Consider the following 26180-nt stretch of genomic DNA (forward strand, 5'->3'; position numbering starts at 1 on the left):
TTAAACCAAACCACATCTTTGTAACAATTTGAACTGATTCCCAGCAGGCTGGACAATTTGAAATAGAGGAAATTAAGCACTGTGATGAATACTGGAGAGAAGGCCATTGAAGTAAAGACTAACAAAACTGTGATCATATTCTACAACTTGTTTTAGGTCTAAAGCATCTGTCTAAAGCAAGAGATGTTCAGAGAAATTTCCTTCAACTGGACATGACTAAAGAACTAAAGGAAGTGGAGAGGTGTACAAAACTATGTAATGGGATGTTGGTCTCCAGCATGTTGCTATATCAGTTTTTCTAAATTCTCTCCTTTTCCAATTTCTATCAGGCTATTGAGACCTTCTGCCCATGTCCATCACTCTATAAGCACTCAGATGTGCAAAGGGAACCCATCCTACTTGGTATTCAAAGACAGAGACTCAGGCACAGATTGTTGGGAGATGATTTGTTATGGCTTCTATAGTGAAGAAAGGACTTGTGGTTGCTTTGACCCCAGCAGAATTCATCTCAAATCCACCACCGAGCCTATGTCATGGCTACTTTTATTCTATTTTAATTTTATTCTATTGCCTATAGAATACATACCACAAAATGCAGCAGCCCTACCTGCTTTGGTCAGAAAGGGAAATCTCAGCATAACTGGTCTTGCAGCAAAAATATGGTCTGTGCTCTTGTGGTATGGCAGTTTGACAGATTGGGTTTTTTTATGGTTTTCTTTGTGTGTGTATGTGTCTAAGTTGTTTGAGAAATGGACTGTGATTTAAAGGTATTTGCTACTTAGTGACTGGAGCAAATGGCATGCCTTCAATTAGATATGCTGCTCTTTTGGAAATACAGAGTAGACAGAGGCAAGAGTCGACAACTGCAAAGAGAACAAAAGTTACAAAGTAGTTCCTTTTGATAGAATGATCATAGAAATACTGTAGGGAGAGCATACAACAGTAGCATCTGTTTCTGTTCTTAACTAACTGTGATAAAAGTTAATGGAGACATAGATTTTACCCCTTTTTATCCCTGTTTCTTTATGGGTTACCAATATGTATCTTCCTTTTTGATTTTTTGAGTAATGTGCCCAGGTACCTGAAGTAAACGTTTTCTAGAGTTCTAGATGTGTGCCTCTTGTTCTTGGTACCAGATATTCCCCATAGTTTTACATTATGGGGGTAGTTCGCTCCTGATCAGTGGTTTAATGTTTTACCTGCAGCTTCTCTGTCAGGATTATTTTTTAGATAAGGTGGCTGAAGTGTACTGTGCTTGGAGATAATGATTTTTTCTTAAAGGTCTTACAAGGCAACAAAAGAAAAGGTAATTGTGAAAGAGGTGTTCATGATAGCACTGAAGGCTCTATCAAACAAAAATTGGTTATTGTCTTTTCAGCATTCGAAGAAGATACTTGAAAAGTAAACACTGTCGAGTGCTTCTGCATTCTTTATATTGATGTAAAGCAATTTTTAGCAGATGGGAGCTAGAAAAAGGCTCTCAATATGGAGAGATTATGCTGTAATTACTTGCCATAGGTTTCTTGCACATCTCTCCAAAGCATGTGGTGTTGGCCTCTATCTGAGACAGAGCATTGAATGAGAAGGACATGAGGTCCTGTATTTCTGAAGCACAGGTAGGGTTTTTTTGGTGGTTTTTTTTTTTTGTTTGGTTTGGGTTTTGGATTGGTTTGGGTTTTGTTGTTGTTGTTTTGTTTGTTTTTTGTTAGTCTGTGTTGGGATGATTAGGATGCAAGTACTAAAGTTCTTTTAATGACAAGTATTCTCAATACCACTTTCATATTGCAAAACCAGCTACTTCATTTTAGAAATCTTATTCTTGAATTGCTTAATTTTTACACTTCTTAATTTCTACACTTCTGTTTTACATTTTTAAGGGTTTGCTAATTGATGTCATACACATCTAAAAATTGCATAAGCTTGTGAAGAGTGCATAATGATTATATCAGTTAAGTCAAGCTGTTTTGATTACCCCTTAAAAAAGAAATAATGTGCCATCTTGGTTATGATAAAACCGAATTATTAGTTCTTTGCAGATAATAATCTTAAGGTGTTTATCAAAGTGAGGTTTTTCATTATGTCTTTTATTACTCTAGGTATGCATATCGCAAAAAAGTGAATTAGTGCGTTTGTCTTTAGAAATACACACGTTTCTGGTTCAGTTTAAAATTTTTAATGGCACCACAGACATTCTTTTGAATTCCAGCCAGGTTTGTTTAGTATCTCCTAGGGACAGAAATAGATTTTGAGCAAACTTCAGACAGTTTTGCCTGACAAAGATCTGTACTAGAACATCTAATGAGATAACAAGATTGAGGTAAGGTTGTGCATAGATAGGGCCATATGACCCACCAGGTGACGTGGGATTTTAAAAATCCATTTTATTTCCCTGTTCAGCAATTAACATAGCAGGGGTCTAATTACTGCCTTCTATTCTTGATCCTTACAAGGGTTTCTTCTCTGGGATACATCTTTTGAAAAAAGGCAGCGACAAATATGTTTTCTGTATTTTTCTGTGAACCTGTTCAGTTCTTCCTTCTCTGCATGTGTTTGGGGAGAAGAACACAATGTTGGTGTTTTCATGGCCCAAACCCTTCTCTTGTCAGCCATCAGACCCGGCTCATTCTGTTGGATTGTCTGAGGGACACTTCTCACCTTGGAGCAGGACGGGAGGACACATGCCTTGTCCTTTAAGGCACAGTCCCACAGTACAGGCTGTAACCACATGTTGTTCAGATGGCACAGAGAGACCCAGAATGCTTTTGCTCAAATAACAGCATTTGAAGTCTCATCTCTCATGAACACTTCAAATTTCTGCGAGGCTATTTCATTCTCCCAACATGAATGGAGCCCTGTTGTCCTTTATTACTATTATTTCTTCCTCTTCCACCCACTGCACAAATTCCATTCTGCAAACTACCATGGCAGCTGCTTTCCTCCAGCTGGTAGGCTGATAGCAGTGAACAGCTCACTGTGGAGGCTGAGCCAATTAGTACTGCAACAAGTGACCAGAAAACCCTCACTAATATAAATAACTCTGAGCCACATGTTCAGACTGTTGACATATCTTCACTGCTCAGCTCACTTCAGTACCAGTTCTTTTTTAAAAGTGCTGGCTAAATTCCTTTGGGTTGAGTTTCAGATAAGACTTTTTTCTGTGTTTTGTACCCTGTGTGCAGAGTGCAGTTTCTACAACAGCCTCCAGTAAGTAATTTTAACCTTTATTTTGCAGGCATATTTGCTTTAAGATAAAGGTTAGCTGTAACTATTTCTTCAGACTGTAGAAAGAATTCAGAAAATATTGCATCATGACTTTAGCTCTAGGCGAGAGCAGAAATCCTTCCAGCTGTGGGTGTTGTTTACATTATATACATAGTAATTTTTTCTGCTAAATGATGGACAGGGAGAAAAATGTCACAAAAAATATTTAATGTTAGCAATGTCCCACCCATGCCAGATTCTCCTGTCAAACCTCCTTATATGCAATTTTAAAAACAGGGTTCCTGAAAATACCCAGGAGTTTAAAAGTCCAGGCATTCATCACATGTTGCAAAGTAGCCCATTAACTTCACCTTCAATATTTGGCATCCTCAGTGCTGAGCCCCTGCAGGGGAGACCTTCAGCTGTAGAGGCGTGAATCTGCAAACCTGCAGTAGAACTGCAGTTGCCTCAGGACATCTGTGTAGACAAAAATCTGTAGCCAGTGTGACAGAACATTACCATGAACAGGAGGCAACACGTGGACACAAAGTGGTGGATGGGAGCAGGCAGGCAGCAAATCTACAATGCAAAGGTGAGGAAAAGAAAACAAGCAGCAGAGTTTGCTAAATGCCATGGTGAGGTGTGAGCAGTGTGAAACTTTCGGTTCTGCACTGGGCCATCATGTAACCACTGTGCAGAAAGCTTAACGTATGGGAGGGAATTAAAATTGCAGATTTGCTTCTGTTAAACAGAAAGGCTGTGTTGGAATGTAGGATGTTAGTGAAAACTCTCACAAGGAATGTTTTCAGAAGACACTAAAGAAAATACTCGTAATTGTTTGTCACATATTGATTAATCAAGCTTTTATTAGAAGTGACATGCAGGGAAACAGATTTTTGCCCTTTAAAATAATTATGAAAGAATTTCTCAAACTACATTGCAGGAAAGGGAAGTGGTTGTCTACATATGATTTAAAGTTCCCTGTATGTTTTAGGATTGGTTTGTTTTTTCAATTTTTTTTTATTTCCCCAGAAGACTCATGACTACATTTTGTAATTACAAGAGTGGGATTTGAAATCAGTAACCATTGTCTTGAAGTTTCTGAGTGAAATTGTCTTTGAGAAACAAAAGCAAAATGCAAGATAGAAACCTAGAACAGGGTAGTTTTACAGCTGCTACTTTAAAGATTATTCTCTGGCAGTAAAACATAGGAATTCCAATTGAGGTGATATCACCGCGGGGCCTGACCAGAAGTGAGAGACTCGGGACACAGTTCTGGGTTCAGCAGAGCAGGGCAGGAAGACCCGGGTTTATTTACAAAAACCACTTTTATACATTTCCTATGAGACCTGTGGATTGGAGGATGGAATTCCCACCTCCCCACCACACTGGCCAAGCCAACTGTCAATCACCTTTCTCCTCCCACCTAGAAATATGTAAACAATGAAAGACAGCAAAACATGGCCAGTGTTTACATTCACGAGCGTGAGAGACTGCACATCTCTCCTTCAACATGAACGCTCGGCAAACTAGGAAAAAAACCTCATGGCAACAAGGTGCATGTTGTGTCTTAGAAGCAGCTGTAAGTAGTAGTTGGGGTGAGATAAGTATTTCTGATCACATTCACAATACAGCTTCTTTCCATTCTCGGTAGGAGCCTGTGAGTCAGGCAGTCTCCTGCCACCCTCCAGTGGTTTTCAGAGCACAGTGCAAGCGGCATGTTCAGAAAGCTTATTCAGAAAATAAAAAGGGGACTGGAGATATTCCAAGCTTTCTGCTGAGGACACATAGCGTTACAATTTAGATTTGTTTAGTGACTTGTGTAAAAAGTCTTTCGGTTCTGGCTAGATGTTTCAAAGTGTTCTAGCACACCTGTTCTGAAGCCTTATGATATTCATGCAGTTGTTTGCATTTGCAGGATGTTAAACCATCTGTATCTGTGATGATTTCCAGTCTGTTGTTTGTATTGCTGCCAGGATTACAGAATCTGTGGGTGTGACAATTGGATGTACAACAGTGAAGGACTGTTTTGTAGGGGGCTGGGCACAAGTTACAGGTTTTTCTATGAATTTAGTGACTCAGTGATTTGCAAGTCATTATAAATGTCTCCTCTGGCTGTAGTCCTCCATTTATTTCTCTCGTTACAGTCCCTAGAGCACCTTAGGAGCATTAACATCTAAGTTTCTTAGGAAAATTGTATCTGTGTACTTAATTTTGTGCTGCTTTTCTATTCTTGGTAGCATCTGATATTCTATCCATGGCATGTCACCGTGTCATCAACTCGATTGCTGTATTTTCTTGGAGATCACTGACCAAGATAATAAAACATGACACAATTTATTTTTATCTTGCTATTATGAATGTGGAAAGCCATGAAAACTGCAGAAGCTTCAAAACACAGCAGGGATGAATTTATCAGAGGTTAAGGAGGCATTAATGCACTGTGTGACATGAAATGTAGCACCTGCCAAACTTCCCCACACAACTTTAGGCTTGTCTTAGGTTGGAAAATGTAACCAAAAAAGTGTATTCTATTTTCATCTGTTGAAACCTGTTGGGAAATATTGTTCTTCTCTCCTCCTCCACCCATCCTCCTCCTCCACCCATCCTACTCCTCCACCCATCCTCCTCCAAGGGACATCACCTGTGAATGGGCCATTTAAGGCCTCTCACATGACTGACAACATTACTTCATCCCATTGTGAGATGCTCCACCCAGTGGGAGGAGCCAAAGCCTTTCCACCACCATAAAACCTGCAATCCCAAACGCTAATGCAGCCAGTTTTCTACTGAATTCTTGGAGGAAGACTGGGCCTATCTTACCAGTACTGGACCCTTTGTTCTACAGGATCATCTCTACTCCACAGAACATCTGTTACTCCAGGAAGACTTATTTAGACTTCCAACACCCTGACAACAGGGTGTCAGGTTGTATCTCTGACTCTGTCAGGGTTTTCTAGGACTTTTGTTTATTTGCTTGTTTGGTTTTTTGTACTACTGCATTTGTATTTTTTTCTTTTTTTTAATATTCCTAGTAAACAACTGTTATTCCTATTCCCATATTTTTGCCTGAAAGCTCCTAATTGCAAAATTGTAATAATTCGGAGGGAAGTTTTTACATTCTCCATTCCAAGAGAAACTTCAGTTTTCCCTGACAGATACCTTTCTTTCCAAACCAAGACAAGGCTGTAAGAAGTCCTGGACTATAAAGCACAAATGAAAGGGGCTGATGCTTTCATTGCTCAGTATATTGTTGTCTCATCCATTGTTATGGATTTTCAAGCAATTTTCATTTCACATAACTGTGCTTTTGTCCAAGCAAGTCTGTACTAAAACTAACAGTTAATTTTTTGATATAAGCCTATTGCAAAAATCCAAAAATAGGGAAATTCACTTTTCTGCTCCAGGAACATAAATTGCTGGCTCATATACTAACATCACTCATCTAGTAGAGCATGACAGTAGTCACAAAGCACTCTCTGTTCAGCCAACCTAAAATACGTGAGTAGGATGGGGAAGTTACATCAGCTGCCACTGGGATCACCAGAAGTACAGCATAAAGTTTAATTGCATTGTCCCTTCTGAGTTCAGCCCATGATCACCATAGCTGAGAGATTTGTGACTTCAGCAAGGGCAGGGCAAAACAAAAGAGCAGCTTTGGGGCACACTAAGACCTGTAAAATGCACCCAGGTATCTGTCCATGACAGAGTCTGTTATAAAGGTAAAGCCAATTCCAAATTAATAAATTATTTTATTAATTTTTAAAGAATCAATGAACAGAATTTCGGGTAAGCCAACAATCAAAGAATCAGTGTTGAGTCCCGGGACTGGCACTGGGTGAACCTTAGCTGCGGCCTCTATCGCACCGTAGCTCCCCTGTTCATGTCTTTGGTTTTGTGAGTCCTGTTTATATACAGTTTTTTTGTGGGACAGGGTATTACTTCATACTCTCTTTGTCCCTTCAGTTTTTCTTCATATTCATGTAGATTCATCCTCGCCATCCCAGTCAGTTGAATAGTTCTTCTGAGGGGAGATGAATATTAAATACGATTTCTGGGAATTGTGCATCGAGATGCGAGGCCCCGATTGTGGAGCAAGATCCATATTGGTGATAATGGTTGGGTCGTTCGCAGTTCTACCTCCGGAGAAGACCCATCTTCCTCGGACCTTCCCTCCTTTCTGTTGTAAATTCAGTCGTTCCCGGGCTCCCGGCAGAGTCATTTTCAATTCTCAAATCCGTTTATCCCCAAGCTTGAATGATTTTTACCATTTATTTTAAAGAACACATCTTTGGTTTATATTACACATACATTATAAACATGAATTATCCCACATCATTTATCACAGAGTCTCTCCTTGGACCTTACTCCTTTCCTGTATCCCAAACTGGGAGTACAAGATATTCTGCACAGTCTTCCAGTCCCATAATCACCTATGCCCTGGTGACGTCTCCCAGTGTCTTGGAAGGCACCTTCTGTCTGGTGTAGTAATGTGCGGATAGAATAGACAGACAGATAGGCAAGGCAGGCTGTCTTGTGGGAGAAGAAAAGGGGCTAGCTGGAGGAAGCAGAGTCCAGTGGGCCTTGGCTTGCCTTCTGGCTGGATTTGATCATGGGATGTTAGCAAAAAGGCCTGGTTCAGCTAATTTCTGCTGGCTCCTTGCCTGAAATACCTTTCTTGTAAATTTCAGCAGAATTCTGTGAGCTTGAACGTTTATTAACCTATCCTGCCTGTTGGTTGGTTGATTTTCTCTGGGTTTTTTCCACCTAATAAATGTTTACATTTAGACTAATGGGACCAGTATTTATCTTTGACTGGGCATTTAGGTCAACATGAAGGCTTTTGAGTATGTTAGAGAGTAAAGTGGCTATAAAGAGACTGCCTGTATACATGACAATGAAAATTCTGCAGTCTTTTCTCCAACAGACAAAATGGTGTAGCATCAAAGTTGAGATAAGAGACAAAATCAGTTTAAGAGCAAATCATTCTTTGTTATGTTCTATGTTGATCTCTAACAAAGCATCCACAGGTAAGTGAAGGGTTAAAGTAAAACACTTTCTTCCATCTGGACAAAGACAAGGTTTCTTTCTTTGGAAAAAAAAGTCTGTTACAAGACTTGAACTGAATTTTCACTGCAAAAATAATGAAAGTCTCCAGGTCAGTGAAAACAGCTGATAAAACCAAAACAATCCAAAAACCTAAACAAGGAAAACCAAGCCAAACTCACAGCTTGGCAGAAAATGTGCATCATGGCAGTGCTCTGCAGAGGCCGAGGTTGCTGTCCTAGCCATAGCAGGTGGCAGCAGTGCTGTGACACCGAGTTGAGTGCAGCTCAGTGCAATGTTTGCAGGGCCACAGGGAGGTGGCACTCGCATCTCATGCTTTGTACTGCTTTCCTTCCTCAGATGCCAGTACTGGCTCCAAGATTATCCATCAGAATTGAGGCATTTTGCTTTTAAGTGCCCTGTTCTTTCATTTGTTTTCAAAGGGAAATGTTTTAGGAGAGAAGGGTTTTGTTTTGAAGACGTGCTGGAAGAAAAGCCCATGTCACAAGTGAGATTAAAAAGAAATGCCTCAAGGGCTGCATTGTTCAATTGCAGAGAATAGCCTGTTTCATCTTAAAATAGCCTTAAGCCAGGATTTAGCACCATAATTCACAAACATGTTCCTGGAAGATCCTCCTTGCATTACTGAGGCTATTTGGCTGCTATCAAATATGATAATTTCCATGTAATTTTCTTTTTGAGTTTATTGAGTTTAATCCTCAATGCGGTTTGCATTTCCTGTGCTTTTATTTTATGGGAAGACTGTTACATAACTGCATTTCTATAATGTCAATACATATTACAAACAAATATTTGGGCTTTTTCTTCTCTCACCACCAGAAATACAAATTTAAAGTAAATATTAATCTTTTTACCTGTCTATTAACATGTTATGGCTGTACTGTAATGAAATTTCTTAAGATATCATTCACAAGCAGACAGAAACAGAGTGTTCTTCATTCCTCTGAATCTGTGAAAATGAGATTGTTATAAATGCCAGGACAAATTTATTGCCAAATTCAATAATTTGGTTTATTAAAATTCAAATCACAAAATTTGGAATCAAATTACAGAACTTTAAGTAATAAAAAACAAAACAATACGAAACCCCACAAACAGCGACACTTACTTGACAGAATTTCTCCCGGGAAAAATGAGCCAAGGGTGACCCAGAGACACGGAATCTGGCCGTCTGTGTCTCTAGCTGGGTTCACACCTTGCCCACCTAAAGGCTTAACTGAAATACCCTTAATTTCCCCCTCGGCCGCCTTTCTCCCATTGTTTTCACTAAGCACCGGCCATTAACTTTGTTTATACTAAATCCCGAAAGGGTCCCCTGGCCCATTCAAATGCTAATGTCCAGAGTTAGTCCTTGCTTTGAGTAATTTAACCGTCGTAGAAGTGTGTGATGATCCCTCTGGCACGTAGCATTTGATCAGTGGGAGTCCCGGTGATTTTCGCTGCATGTAGGCAGGGGTAGGTTGGTCCGTGTTCATTGTCTCATCAGTGCCTCGTGTTCTCACCTTCTATTTTTGGACCAGGGAGATCAGGAGAGGTGCTTTACAGAAGTCCGTGAAACGTGCGGGTTGAGCAGACACACATACCTTTATACAATATATCACAGTTTCCAGTCTATAATTATTTATAGAACATGAATTAAATAACCCTATTTTCCACAGAGATCATTGTGAATTTTACAGGAACAATGCACATTGTACAATTACTGCAATTACTCCTGTAATGCATATTACCAAAACAAAAGGATTTGTTAATTTTATTACTGCTTGTGGTTTTGGTAGAAAGAGCCACAATGGCCTAATAAGTTTAAAATTTTACAAGTCAGATTTTTTTAATTACTTTTTTTTTTTATTTCAGTGGGAGAAATTACAGATGACAACAAGTGAGAGGAGAAAAATTGTGTGTTCAGTCACATTCCATATAATTGCAGTTACCTGTGTTGTTTGGTCATTGTATGTTTTAATTGACAGAACTGCTGAAGAAATTAAACAAGGCAATGATAACAGTAAGTATCTTTTACCTTCTTCTGTGCTGCTGAAAATGCAGTGTCTGGCTTTGAAAGGCAGCTCAGTAACCAGTCATATTCTGTTCTTAAGTAACAGCTCACATGGCTACACCAAAGGCTTTAATGCAGTTCTGAATGCATCAGTATGAAAATCTTACCTTATGCCCCTCTGTGTAATCATTACAACAGCTTAACTAGCCTGCCTGTTCTTCCTGGGTTAATTATCCCATTATCTAGGTAATTCTAAAGCTTAGGAAAAAAGATGAGTCAAGTTCAAACAGCTCAGTGCAAGTTCAGGTCCTTAAATAGCAATTTATTTATATTAATCACTTGAACCTTGATAGAAGGTAAAGTATGATAGAGCCTCTTCATTAACAATGTTCCTAATACAAACTTCCAAGAGACTGTTGTTTTGCAGTTGTGTTAGTCCTTCATGTGGGGCTTGAGTAGCATGGAAAGCCATTCCTGTGTCCTTTCAAATAGAATTTCATGGTGAATGTCCATGTTCCAGCTGTATTTATTGGTTGCGCACTGGAACAGAGAAATCATGGAGTCTCCATCTGCAGAGATACTGAAAATCCAACCCAACATGTGTAACAAAATGCATGCCTAATGTCAGTAGGAGCCATACTTAGCATATGTAGAAAATAGATCCTAGATTTAACTACTATTTTCCATTTCAAATCTAAATTTATTTGGTCTTAAATTTAGTATTAAATGTGATCATGATGATAAAAAGCTTTTGAGTTTTGATCTGAAATTAATTTAAGCACCCTAGAGGAACAAAGGTCTCTAGCTTTGTGTTATATTCTGAAGTTAACATGGAAAACAAAACAGGTGGAGCTTTGTGCCTTGCTAGTTAGATAAATATTTCATGATACTCCTGATGCTTGCCTTTCTTGCCTCAGAGAGGAAAATAAGCAACAAACCTCGCTAAGTCACAGATGAATACACATTACAAAGTCTTGTTTTGCATTCTTTCAAAATGGGTAACCTTGTTTTTTATCTCGAAAAACCTGGCTAGGACTAGGAATGTCTTTGAACTTCTATTTATGAGTACAACTACATGACCCTACTCATTACAAGGAGGAAGCTATTTCTGTAGATTAGCTGAATTTACATAACAAAACACCTAACAAGGATTTTTTGTTGTTACACACAATGCAAAAGAATCATGTTAATTATTCCTGGTAGGCTCAAAAAATATTTATGATTGGTATAGCATTCAGTATTTACCAAATGTAATGGCTGATTCTTTACACTAAAAAATGGACGAAGAGATGCCCTGAAGCTACTTACAACATGCAGAAGTAAGTGTGAAGAGGATGTTTTTGCCCCGAAATTTGTTTGTTGGAAGGGAGAGTACTTTTACAAAAGCAAACACATATTTGTGGGGAATAAGAAGGACATATATGTAGCTTGCTTTTTTCTCCATTTTCTCTCTTTGAATGGGAATTGCCAAAACAAATACAGTAACCATTGGAGAAAAAACACTTTATAAACAGATTCTGAGGAGAAAAATTGGAAGCCCTGAACAATACTAGTATTGTTTGTTAATATTCTGAGTTTAAAAATCCCATTTTAAATGGATTTCTCAGATTATTTAAAGGGTTGGGGTTTTTTTTTTTTTTCTCTTTAGAGAAGTATATGATACAAACCCTTTAATTGCTAAACCTGACACTGGTTTATAGAAAAGCCAATTTAAAATATATTTAAAATATTCTAGAATTTATATGGCACCAGCGGTAGGGAGTCAAATTTCACATAAATTTATTTGGCTTGAAGAAACAGGTCTAGGTTCAGCTGACCTTTCTTTCTCCTAATAAAGCTCAAGTCTGAAAATATGGCAATCCTGGAAAAAAATGAAAGATACAAAACTTTCTGTCCCATACCAGTTAATAAAAATGATGCTTCTTGTATTACCACAGAAGCAGCAGCAGCCTATCTTTAATGCTAAAAGGTGGAAGAAATCCTGAAAGAAAGCTTTTGAGCATGGCGTTGAGTTTTTTATTTGGCCAAATGGTGGTCAAATCAGTTAAAAGTGGGAAGCAGTTTCCTGTTCCATAGGCAGTTTCTTGGCCGGCCTATGGAATAGGAAACCCGGTCTATTTTCTAGAGCCCCAACTGCCCCAATAGCGTGTACACACCTGGGCATCCTTAGCAAGTGGCTTCTTTTCAATACACATTACTGAAACTCAGTGCTTGATATTCAATGTATAACATAAACTTTCCATTTCAAAGGTGTCCTCGAATGGCCATTTTGGACAAAACTCATTGTGGTGGCCATTGGATTCACAGGAGGCCTGGTCTTCATGTATGTGCAGTGTAAGGTTTACGTCCAGCTGTGGCGCAGGTTGAAAGCCTACAACAGAGTGATCTTTGTTCAGAACTGCCCAGACACCGTCAAAAAACTGGAGGAGAAAAACTCTCTGTGCACTCAGCGCTTGGAGGTGAAGGATGCAGTGGTGGTGCCAGTAGCACAGACAGGTACAAACTCCCAGCCGGCAGCGGAGGAGGCGACATCGGCGGTCATGCCAGTTTGACATGGACAGCATTGCTTGTTCCTTGCAGAATAAGCCGTAGTGTTTGCTACACTACAAATGCTACAAGAAAGTAGAAATGACTGTGCATTTTTTCAGTTAAAAAAGACCCCAACCAAACAACAAAAAAATACCCCATACAAAAACCAAAACCGTACAAGGAAAATGGATCCAGCAAAGCAACTTGTTACTGTATGGAATGTGACCGTTTGTGGCGTAGTTTAGCAACTATAGTCAGCAAGTGTAGTAAAAGTGGAAGTGTAGAAAGTGCAATAGAGAACAGGTTTAGCAGACAATGCCAAACCAATGCGACAATGTACTTTTTTTTTTTCCTAACTGGGAAAGTAGAAAACAGAAGTGATACAATGATTTTGTTTACAGAAGACACAAAACCTTTCATCTGTTTACTGCTAAAAGTTGTATTTGCTATTCACCTTTTCAAGGTACGCTTCAAAGGGTACCAAATCCAAGTCATATGCGTTAACAGAAAAGTACAGAGCTGTATTGCAGCACTCCCTTTCTAAGCCTTATACGGTAACACCTTCATGTGACTGTAGCGGAGCCTGAATGTTTGGGCAGCTGTGTCAGCTACGGATATTTGAACCAGTTGTTTTTAACTATGGCTGGATTTTTGAAAAGTAAGCAGTTCTAACCAGTATAAACTCATGTCTCCATAAGCTACAGATAGTTTTTTTAAATGTCAGGGAAGTAAGTACAAGAAGGAGAGAATATATAGATATGCATTTAGAACAGCAGCTCTGCTGTTTATTTTACTTTATAGAAATGAATTAGGCATAAATTGGATACACGATGTATTGAGACAGAATTATAAATGAAAAAAAAAAAGCAGTTTACTGCAGAATTACACAGAAGTGAATTGTCTGTTATCAAAGGTGTGAAAAAGGATGACACCTACTGAAGATGGAAGCTACTTTTGGTTTTATTTTTTAAGATTCATGATACAGAAAGTTAGATGTAAGAGGACATACCTACCTATATATCTTAAGAAAACATTAGTTTTTATCTCCTTGTTCTAAAAAGCTAGTTTTTATCTTCCTCACTGAAAAAACAAATCAATGGTTTCCTTCTGTACAGATAAACTTAAGGTGTTAGAGATTCAACAGTTCAGTTGTTAATTTCGTGTTTTGAGCACTGGCATATAAAAATGAAGTATGAATAGCATTAAAAGGTGCAATAGATAAATGAATGTAGATATAATACTGTGTCCAACAGGATGAATTATATACAAAGAACAAATTTTGTGATTCACTTTGCAAAACTGTGGTGTTTACTACAAAGACACAAGAGCAAGTGTTGACTTGAAGTAGTTATGTACTGGTGTGAACAAGTCTGGGGCCTGAACATAATGTGTATTTTAAAAAGAAGTTAAAAGTTATTTTTTAAATCTTGTATTGAGTGAAGGAGGAAAAGCAAAAAAGCAAATAAAGAACCAGAGTAATGAGGACAGGAGAGATTCACTTAAAGGAGGGGTATCTGCCACAATTACAAGTAAACTAGAGTTCTACAGAAGCCTTGAAGTTTCTGCTGGTAAATTTTCTCTTTATACACTCAAATATTTACAGTGAAATAACAGAATCATCCCATTCTTGCAAATACCCAGGCTGCTGGACCTAAAATATATTGGAACTTATATACTAGGTATTCCTTTGTGAATGTTTACTGGCTTAAGGCTCAGGGAATACTAGAAGTAGCAGTGTTAGCAAGAAATGTGTCTTTAATCAGGTCATTATATTCTTTTGTATTTGAATTGCTCTTGTAATTTGGCTGTTACTAAGTGATTGTTATCTGACTAGACAGGACACAAAATCTTGGTGCTTGAATGGGTCCTTAATACACGTCAATATTTCCTGTAAGTTACTCCAGGTGAGCTGGATTAATGTTGAAGATTTTTCATGTAATGGCATACACTTTTTATATAAAATAATTTCTCAACTATACAACTGCAACTTCCAATTGTAGCAGATTCTTATTTGAAAAGACATAAGAGAAACCAAATCATTTCTCCATTTAAAATTGTGGAGGAGATTTCAGATGGTCTTCAGAGCATGATGACATGTCTAAGGAATGTCTTGTAACTCCACATTTAAGATAGTCTGCAATGGCATGGTTTTCAAAAAGCTACTTGTTAAAAGGTAAATCTCATGATATCTGATGTCAGACACTTAAAATTACTAACTGCATCTGAATGTTTGGAAGGATGTTTACAATAAACCTGCAGATTCAGCAAAATTAACTGACAAGGAACATAATTATGAAGGATAAGTAGGAGCTTTCTGAAATAATAGTTTCTTCCTAAGTGAAAGTAACCCTGCTTCTTTAGCCAGCTTGTTCTTTGACTGCAGTAGCATCATGACCCCACTGAAAGTACTTTAGCCCCTATTTTGTCAGTTTACTGGAGAGTAATTCACATTGGGGTTTTTTTATTGAACATGTATAAAATTCACCTTGAAGAAGAAAACAGTTGAAGATTCTCAAAGCAGAACTGTAGCATCCAACAGTGATAAATAAACCTCCTTTATTTCCCTTAAGGGTCTAAGCTAGCTCAGTCCTTCTCAGGCTTAGGAGGAATATATCAATAGACAGGAAAAAGGATTCAAAAGAGGCTCTCACCCTTAGCTGCAGTGATGTTTATTTCCAGATGGTGTCCGGGGAAAGAGAGGACGTCCCCAGGGGGACAGGGTCTTTTCTCAGAACTTCTGAGGGAGGGGCAAGCTGGCACACAGCCAATGGGGTCAAAAAGGGAAGGAAGGGTCAGACTACATGACACGAGCTCCAGGGGTCCCTGAGGGGGGAGAAACCATTCCCACAGGGGAATGTAACATCTCCTCCTTTTTTTGTTTAAAAAGATATTGAGAAAAATTCTCAAATTCAGTTTGACACGGAGTGTGGGTTTTCCCACTACTTATGGTTGGTAGGGAAACTAGATTGCTTTAGGTTTGCTAACTCTATATGGTTGACTTCTGAGGTAGAAGATATGAGGCTGTTAATAGCCTTGAAAATCAAACAGCATAGGATCTCAAATACTATGGTTACAAGGAAAAGGATAACAAAAAGTAACAAAATTGTTTTAGCTACAGAAGTCCACTACCTAGTGAATCTCTAGCTCTTGAACAGTTCCTTGATCTCATCTTCAGATTCTTGCTTTACTTGTCCAATCATGTTGTTCATGCTTCGGAGGGCAGCATGGATATTTGGAGCTTTTGAGGACAGATTCATGCAACAGAGTCTTTCAAATTTCTGGCACTCATGTCTATGCAATAGCAAAAGATAATCAATAGCAGCACGGTTCCATTCCCACAAGGGAATGTAACACAACAGATTTTACATTTTTTAAAAAGACACTGAAGAGTCAGCAACAGAAAAGACAATGTGAAAACTTTTATAGCAATGCCTTCAACTTCAAACACTGTTCTGGCACTCAACCATATATGCAACTGAGTTTACAGTTAATTAAATAAAAGATAGCAGAAAGACTTCAGTGGAAATTCATCCTCTCCCTTGGAAATATTGAATGTGGACATCAGGAAAAGGAGGAAAATGGGACACTGCTGAGATGGATGAGACAAGTCACCAGCAAGAGAGATTTCAGCTGGCTTGAAGCAGCCTTTAACCTTTTAAAGCATTACAGTGTTGGCCTGTGCATCCCTTTCTCTTCTTAGATGCACTAGATTTTCTAGAGCTTTCAGGGATTTCATGCAGGATTGGAATTTGTTTCTGAAGCAGGGTACAACCTCATCAAGAGGGCAAGGAGCTATTCATACCACCATGCCTTGGATTCTGGTCTTCAGTAATAAGGAAAGTACAGGGATAGAGAAACTAGACACATCATTATCGATCAATACTTTTTCAGTCCCACAAAAAGTACAATTTTCTGTATTAATTTATTAACCACAGTATTCTATCCTAAAAAAAGAGAAAAAGCCCACAAAACCTAAACAGAACAGTATACTGAAGGTTTTAAGATGAAGTCTAAAGACTTTTTAATGAAGATGCCATCTCAAAGAACCGTATCAAACTCCTGTGTAGCCACAGTGCAGCTCTGGCAAATATGCTGACAGTGGAATTTGGCCTGGCTAAACCCACAAGGGCAGAACCTGGCTCTGAGCTGCCATTAGCGAGAACAGCTTAATCTGCATTCTTGTTTAAACCAAGTTTTAATAAAGGTAAGTAGAGGTAATTTGGTGTCAGGTCAGATCTGGAAGTTTAAACAAGATACTCCTGTACTCACTCCTGTGAACATGCACATTTCTTTTCCTGTTTTTAAGTTATAGGCATTATAAAGTTTATTTCAAACTGGCATAAACATACCACTTTTGACTATCAGTAGCATTACAAAGATTCTTGACTAGTCCAACTGTGCCATTCACACACTGCTCTATTTGAAGGTAATGTTTATTTTTGATGTGTAGAAAAAATAGTAATTCCCCATCTCCAGAACAAACGGTTTATAATTTCCAATAATGCAATGAAACTTACACTCTGATGAAAATATTTTACTGTGTATAATATTTGGAATTACCAGTTTGTGTTGTTTAACTCCCTCTCTTTTGCAAAAGAAAAAGTGTATGTTTTTGTGGGTGAATGTGTACTGGAAGACAGAAGGTAAGGGAAACAAAAGTAATGTATCTGCTTAATGTTGTGAAAAAAATGTATCTGTATTAAACAAATTACTCAAAGTACTGCAGTATTTAACATGTCGCCTTGTTACCTAGAGCATCACATGCTGAACATGAATTGGCAAGACCACACTCTTGCAAGAAAGGTGAAGAATATACTCAGTTGCTTACTTAATACTGATAAACCTGATAAGATGCAAGGGGCTACTTTTGGGTACCCCGCCTTGGCAGAATGCTCAGGACTATACCTCATAATACAAAAACACTTGAAAAGACTTCTAGTTAAGTGCTTAATTTGCAGTCTTCAACCCTATAAAGAAGCCTAGAAAGCAACTGGTTTTGCATCCATAGAATAATGGACAACTAGTACTGGGTGTCAACTCCAAGGAGGTAAGAGGATGGAAGTTTCCTAAGGAAAGGACTGCCTTGGTACAAACCCTTATAGAAATTTTGGAATGTTCAACACATAAAAGCTTTAAATATGGACTCAACAGTTAAATACTTTAAAGCTAATCCCAGCTCAGACTCTCAGCAGGGATCCTGTTCCTTTTTGTATTATTTTATACTTTGACTTGGTGAGGTTTTCTCCTTTTTGAAAACCCTAAAGGCATTTTTTTTTAATGAAGAGGAATATTGCATGTTTGCATTACAAAAAAGCCTGTGCATTTGGGAAATGTAAAACCAAAGAAAATATCTTACCTTGACTAAAACATAATGTTCCAACCAAGGTCCAAATTTAGTTTTCTACAGATCCACCTACCCTCTATCTTTCTGCTAGATAGGGAGCTGGGGAGAGAGTGGGCTATGTTTCAAAACACCACAATTCTAGCTGGAATAAGTCATCATATGGCTGATGATTGATAAGAATATATGTTCAAAACACAGAAGTAATGTTCTAACAAATTTCATTCTGTTCATCCAAGGCTAGCCACTTGTTCATTTTCTTACAGCTGCCCTAACTAGCTCACTATGTAAATCCAAATGGATTCACAAATCCCTGCAAGATACAGAAGAAACAGCATAAACAAAGAAGTTACAGTAGTAAAGATATTTTAACTTGCATTTATTAGCATGTGAAAAAGTGGAGCCAAATTTGGTTTCATAATTAAGAGAGTAGTGGTATGGGTCCCTAAGCCTTTTTGCTTTGCACTTAAGAGTTTAAATCTCTTGATGAAAGAACACAAAGCATGTTTCTGTTTATATTGATGTCTGTATACATACATCCCAGCCAATAAAATATTAAGGCTGTTGTGCATAAGCTTTCCTAGAAGTCAAAGAAATTGTCAAAGAACTTGCCAAAAACACTGGTGTACCACATTTCCACTACCTATGATACAGAACTCAGAAAACAACCTTAGTTAAGAAAAGAATGATCCCAGTCTGCTGGAGAATGTGGACCCTGGGACAAACTTGCCCTTTTGCTACTTGCAAATACCTATAACTAACTGAAGCACAGGACGTTTTTTTTTTTTAACATAGAAGATAATTTATATGAAAATACATTACTCAGAACTATTCAAAATAATAACCAAAGAAGATAGGACACAGTAATTTTAAATGAATAATGAAACAGGGATCATTACATCTGTGTATGCACATGCCTGGGAACATGGTGAACAACATGATCAACAACCTTAATAAGGGCTCACAAACAGCATAGAAGTGAAAAACAAAGCAGGATTTAGATGGGGTCATATTAAACTCAGAAAAGGACAAACCCAAGTGTTAATGGCTCGCAGAAGAAAGACTGCTACTTTTAGGAGCCCAGAAGATACACTCAAAAAGGACAAATCAAGTCTAGAAGTTCAGGCACAGGCTTTTGCTGAGGCCGTTTCTACAGGTTAATAGGTCTTAAAGGTCCAAGAACATTTTACGGTCTTATACGAAGTTGTTTATTACATGAAAGCATGTATCTGAAGGTGCGAGAGTCCTAAATGAGCGGTCTTACAGTCTCACAATCGATTATGAGTATAAAGTCTTAGAAATAAAATACTAAAATAAACAGTAGTCTTAACATGGAATCAAATATAACATTCCAGCCTTAAGATAAAACAACCTTCAATTCCTGACCCCAAACAGGGTTCTCGGCCGCAGGGATCGCAGTGACAGAAAGGGGTCCTGGGGTCACGAATCCTAAACAGAGTTCCCGGCCGTGGGGTCACAGTGACAGAAAAGGGGTCCCAAGGTCCTGAATCCCAAACAGAGTTCCCGGCCGCAGGGATCACAATGACAGGAAGGGGTCCCGGGGTCCCGAACCCTCGCAGAATCCCCGGCAGCCCCGAACAGAGTTCCAGGGCAAGTGCCACAAGGTGGAAAGGGAAGGGACGGGACCCCAGGGCCCTGATCACGAGCGACAAAGACTACAATAGATAGTACCTTTAGAATCCCATTCGGCTCCCTGGCAGGGCTCGTTCCTCAGGCTGCAGATGTGGAGGTTGGATCGATAGATCGGGTTGATCAATCGATACTTTCACTTCCAACCCAGAGGCTTTTTATCCATATTTTACAAATGCATATTCATATCTTTATCTGCACACTACCCAATCTAGGTACAATTTTTAAAGTTCGTAAAACTATGAAAAACTATGAAAAGCAGTATAAAAAACCTACGCATATAGTATATCTATCAGTGCAAAAACTTTATCTTACAAGCGTAAAAGTTCTGTCTTATTGTGCGTAAAAATTCTATCTTGTTATAACATACTTAAAAAACTTTATCTTATTTGCACAAAATTCATGCCAAAAATTATAAACAGTACTCTATTTTTGTTATGTCTAAACTCTATCACTAGGCCTGAAGCTCTGAACTTCTACACTAACAACTAGGCACTTAGGGCATGTGAAGCTTAAAACTGAGGCTTATATTTCCACTTTATGTGTGTGTGGCTTTATATATTCTAATTTTTCTAAAGGTTTTAATTCAATCCCTGCACTTCTCACTCTCTGTGGAGGATCCATGGAAACATGGACTCCAACAGGCTTTAATGAATCTTCATGTGCCACTTTACCTCTAGGTTTGCTACAAAATTTTGAGAGCTGAAGAAAAAGAATATTTCATTAAAAAGTGTGGATAAGATACTTTGAGCACTTTGTATCTTAGCAATGGGCATCATCACTTTATCAGTTTTCAAATCAGCATGGTACTGTCTTGGTTAATTGTGTGAACTTGAATAAGAGCTGACATTAGTAGGATGCTTCCATTTTTATTTAGCAATATTTTTATTGCTAGATTCATTATTTAGAAATTCTCTTTTTAAAGTAATGCTGTGTCGCTGTTAGCCTCGCCCAAGTAACACACAGAGTCAGGAATTTTGGGAGAGCAGCAAGCAGCAGAGATGAATCCCTGCTTTGTTTATTACTTCCTATTATATACTTTTAGCAAGGTGACCATGGATTGGAGAGTGGTATTCCCACTTCTCAACCACATTGGTCAAAGGGACTGTCACACAATCATTCTTCTCTTTGAAGAAGAATGTGAAAACAAATAATATTTACAAATACAATCTCCTTGTTTACATGAAACAAGTGTGAGAAGGTGCACACTTCTACTTTAATATGAACGCTCAGCAAACTAGGAAAATCTCATGGTGACAATGCTGTTATTTTAGTCAAATAACTTGATAAGTTTAATTTTTCCTTTGTAACAGCTAACTAGTTACATATTAAATCCTCCATCTTAAAAAAATTGGACAGAATTTGCAATCAAGCAGTCAAGGCTTAGGGAACTTGATTACAGGACCACTATGGTAAGTGTCTCACCATCAGCTTATTTTCAGTTTCATTAGAGGAACTCTGCACAGGACCTTGGTAGGTGATTTTAAGACAACAGCTTAAACTGCAGAGCATAAATCACATCACCTCATTTGCAAAGTCTCTTACCTTCATGAAACTTACTTCTTTTGGGAAAGTCTGGAAATCAATTATAAGGAATTTTTTCTCTTGAAAGACCTAGAAGATAGAAAGATAATGTATGCATTGTATCATGCTGAGACTGACCAAACTAGCCAATTTGACATAATTCTGTACTGCAAGCATTTTATTGCCCTTTATTAGAAAACTGACCTGGAAGGTTCCTGAAGCAGAGAACTTTTTCTGCTGAGAAAAAGAAAGATTTTTTTTTTACTACCCTTTCATATCTTTCAGGTGTCGAGCAAACCCCAGTTTTAAAAGCTAAACTTCAATATACACATTTTTTGGTCCCAGACTGTCCTCACATATGGCAGCGTCATCACAGAGATGAGTAAATATGCTATTGCATTGAAGGACAAACAAAAAAATCATGATACTCTATATCCCCTTACAAATGGCTTAATTTGTTTCCAGTTCTAAGGAATTGTAAATTATTTCATTTACATTTGCTGCATACAAGCAGCTATGAGAAAGTCACCATCTGTTGGGTTTTTTCTTTTTTTAAATTGCTTTGTTTATGTGAAAAATAAAAAATCATTATTTCTACTGGACTTAAAGTCAGCTGGCTCTTTCCCAGCTGAGACCACCAATAGGGTATGTTTCACTGTTGTTATGGATTTCGGAAGGCACAGAAATAACATAACTATGATGGTAAAGATGAGAGCAAACTTTATTCTTCTAAATTATACTTTTACAGAGTAGTTCGGTACAAAGAACATGATTGATTATTCAGCGTCTACACCCTTCTGTAAACATCTTGGAAAAACACCACCTGTGGATGGTTTCTCACTTCCCAAGGTTTGTTTGAATTCCTCCTTTAGATTTCTCAGGCTAACATGAGAAAGTTGCTCGCCTGCCTTTCCCACAGACACTGGCAGAGCCTGAAGCCTAAGTTCAGACCAATGTCAGGCCCACATCTCCCCCTTTAGGTTTTTGCTGAGGGCGGTGTCTGTGTCTGGGGACTCTCCTGCAGGGCCCTTGCAAGAAAAAAAAGACAAACATGACACCAGAAGTCCCATTAGTAATCAAACAATCACTAAATAGAACTTCCATTGGGCACCGACTTAAATGGTCAGGGAAGTTCTCTGGCATTCGGTGTAGACCCTTCACAACCATGTCCATGCACCAGCGTCAAGCTTAGCTATTTACTAATTATTATACAGAAAAGACCCAAAACATCATTAGCCTGCTCAAAAATGGCAGTTTAATTTGACAAGATCCATCACTGTAGAAGTGATCCTTTCAGATAACAAGGGCTTTTTCTGCCTTTTAGCAAAGGATGTTGGTCCTTGCATCACACCTGCAAGAGCAAACTGGTTTATTTTTCTAATTATTTGGACAACCTGGTTGACTTTTTTTTCTTTTTTAATGCAAAAATGCATGCGATGTTTGAAGGGGCAGAGACCCATTGCAGGATGTGCAGGATTGGACCATCGTTCACTCAATTGGCCCATGATACCTGTAGGATGTCACCTAGAAAGAAAACGGAATAATAAGAATGATAAAATTAATAAAATATAAATAAAAAGATATCTGACTCCAAAAAAATCTACGTGATCCCAATGACCACAAAGGCAAAAACCGCAAAGTGAAACAACAGCCATTAATAACTACAAAACATACACCGAAGGCACGTGAAATATTACCTAAAATACAACTACATCTGTGTAGGAAACTTAAATGAAACAACATCTATTAGAAAATTAAAACACATGAAAAGGAAAAGTCCATTGAGCCAAGATGTTGATCCTTGGCATCACTGGATGTCTTCTTGAAGTCTGGAGCAGGGAGTGACATGAAGAAGATCGATGAAAACAGAATCATGCTGCTGACACAGGACTTGTGTTGTCTCCATAACTTCCAACCACACGGTCATCTTTGCAGTCTATGTGACAGCCACTAAGGCTATGCAGTGTCCCTTTTCAGTCCTCAAGGGTGATGGGTAACACGACTGCTGAACCTGCTAATGACAAAACACAGGCACATCTTCTCCTTAAGTTAACAAACTTGTCAGGCTCCACTGCCCTAAACTGATAACTTGTCAGCCTCCATTGTCTAAATTCAACATCCAGGTTTCATAGTTACTATTTCTTCAGATTCATAACATAAATGTTACATTGCTGCACTGTTGCGGCCATGAGGCCTGGTAGGCCTCTCTGGCGGTCAGTCGCCTAAGGGCAGAAATGCCTAGTCATGGTGACTAGGCCAAAATAACCCTTCTCCCACGCTCGGACCCTCTCTTATCTCCCTGTAAGACAATAGGTCACTTTCTACCCCGACTCATACTATTGGACCACTTCTCAAAACCTCGGTACCCTATAAAAACCCCACTTTTCCCCCAGCTCAGCAGAAGAGCTGTCCCTGAAACCCTTCACGGAGGATGCTAATAAAGGATCATCTGTGGAACTTCATATGTCGCTTCTCCTCTCTCTCCCTGCGTCTGCCAAGGCACCTTAGCAAGCTTATGAGCTGAGAATCACTTCAGAAGAGCTGATCACTGCTAAGAGCTGTATATCACTATAACTAAGCTTGCTAAGTGTTGCCTGTGCCTGGGAGCTTTGCCAGAGTTGCTTGGGCAGGGGGGTACATAGGTGCACCCCTATCCAGGAACAACCAAGGCAGCCGAGACCGACTGAAGCTACCGGGAGAAAAACAAAATTGCACGTTATCTTTTTGTTAATAATTTTGATCAGCCCAGAAACTGCAAAAGCTGAAGTGCTTCTTTACCAGTGACAACCTGTAACTCCTTCCCGGGTGAGAGCCTCAGGTTGACTCCAAAAATGAATTCAGCTATTATACTTAAAGGTCAAATTCCTGAGTCAAATAACTCATATATAATTTTTTGCTAAAACATCTGGGCAAACAGGCAATTCCCATCCAGCCAGAGCCCAGGCATGGCCAGTGCCCAGCTCTAACTGCAGAGGAATCCCTTACAACAATTTTAAAAACAAGCTTCTTAAAATCTTATGATAAAAACTAATATAATAATTGATACCTCCTTAATTTGTCAGGGTAGAGATGCTCTGAGCTCAGCAGGCTCTTGAGATGGTCTGTGACCAGGATTGGAACTGCATCCCAAACCATCAGGACAGAGGAGGCATTCTTACAAACTCAGATAACCTTATCTGGAAATGAGAAAATATTTAGAAAATCATGAATGCAAAACTAGCATAGACAGCTAGAAAACAAGGAAAAATTCTTGGGTGACGTGTCTTACAGGTAATTAGAGAAAAATAGCAAAGTACATGAGAAGAAGAAGAAGCAGGAGCAGCAGCCAGCTGTAGAACTGTGATAATAACTTTATCATATCAGTGAATTCACATTATATAGTCAATATATCATCAACAAATATCTTAAAAACTGAGATAACACTTAAAATTCATAACTGATAGTTTTAATATAGAATTATTAATAATACTTGTGTTATCGGCAAAAAGCAACAAAGGTTGCTCATTTGGTTTTTTTCTTTTCATTTTTCTTCTATTATGAACAGTCATTTAAAGCTCCAATTCTATTCACTGGAGACGCCTTGAGAAGAAATTTTTTGAGGGAGGGTGGAAGGGAAAAACCCAAACAAAAAATCAAACTGTCCCTCTAAAAGGAAAAGTGTCTGCTTAGCTCAAAGGCGGCGGAGCTATTTTGGCCCTGCCCTGAGTGGGGCTTTGGGGGCTTAAAGGCCCCAGGGGCCCCCCCGCATGGCTGCAGCTCAGCGGGGGAGGGGGGAATCCAAACAAGCGTGGCCCCCATTTCTCTGTAAAAAACCCTATACCTTAAATTTCAAGAGAAGCACTCTCATAGCATAATAAGCTGTCTAGAAAACGGCAATGCCATCTCATGCCCTTTTCTCAACACCGCTTGGCGCACAGAGGAGGAGGGGGGGAGTGAACCCCACCGCTCATGGCGGGGTGGAAGGGGGAAAAGGAGCGAGAAAATCACCCCGGCCATTCCTATGACGGCTTGCTGCACAAATTCACGCAGGAAGGAAATGAAAACAGCGGCGGCTGTCACGAAATATGTGCCCGGGGGGGGGCGCTGCCCCTGCCCTCATCGCCACTGCATACCAGGAAGGGGCAACCGGGCGGGCTCGGCCAGCCCCTGCCACCGCCTGTCTCAAGTGGAGAGCCAGCAGCCCCCCTTCACCGCCCTGGAGGGAAGGGAGGGAGGGGCGAAACTGCAAAGCCGCTCCAAGCCGCCTGTCTCAGCGGCACCGCGTGGGGAAGGGAAGGGACCCACGCGACCCCCTTGAAAAGAACGGGGCATATGCCTTTATTAATATTCAGCTCTTTATTAAAGTGATCAGCTCATTGATAAAGCCATCAGCAGGATTGCAGAGTCCTGTTGGAGTTTTCCACGCTGCTGCAGCCATCCAAAGGAGCAGGTGCTGTCCCAGTTCATCATTCCACTGCAAACAGTAGATGCCAAGTCCTTATTCCCATAAGAACGGCTAGGAGTTCTCTCTGGTCAACCATCAGAAGTCAGGGCAGATAAGCAGTCTGCTGCAGGGGTGCAGAGTCAGCTCTTTACCCTCCGGGTAACCAAGAGTTCCCCGTTCTCTCTCTGTCACTTGAGCCGGCCAGCTCCCATTCCATTCAGACTCTTAATAGATTATGGTGAGTCTTCAAACCAGGCCAGGGGGTGCGCCCACTCCTTCCTCGGCCAGGGCACCACCTGGATCTTTTCACTGTGTCCAGTCTTCCATTTTGGGGTATCTTTTATCCCCAAAGAACTCTCTCCCAGCGTGCTGTGTGTTCGTCTTATTTGCATATGCCCTCCTCAAGTAGGCAGCATCGGGGGGGAAACTAGGTAAGCTCGATTACAGTAGGC

General features: G+C 39.3%; 1 protein-coding gene across 1 annotated transcript in view; it reads left to right on the top strand.

Annotated features, from left to right (window-relative positions):
• Positions 1 to 18521, top strand: part of MARCHF1 (membrane associated ring-CH-type finger 1) — a 298950-nt gene extending 280429 nt beyond the window's left edge. Inside the window, exons 8-9 of the mRNA XM_063424272.1 lie at positions 10123 to 10270; positions 12512 to 18521. Of these exons, the coding sequence (XP_063280342.1) occupies positions 10123 to 10270; positions 12512 to 12813 (450 nt within the window). The 3' untranslated portion in view covers positions 12814 to 18521. The remainder of the gene's footprint in view (positions 1 to 10122; positions 10271 to 12511) is intronic.
• The last annotated feature ends 7659 nt before the right edge of the window (positions 18522 to 26180 follow it).

The sequence above is a fragment of the Prinia subflava genome, assembly GCF_021018805.1.
Source record: "Prinia subflava isolate CZ2003 ecotype Zambia chromosome W unlocalized genomic scaffold, Cam_Psub_1.2 scaffold_2cwr_NEW, whole genome shotgun sequence".
NCBI lineage: Eukaryota > Metazoa > Chordata > Aves > Passeriformes > Cisticolidae > Prinia > Prinia subflava.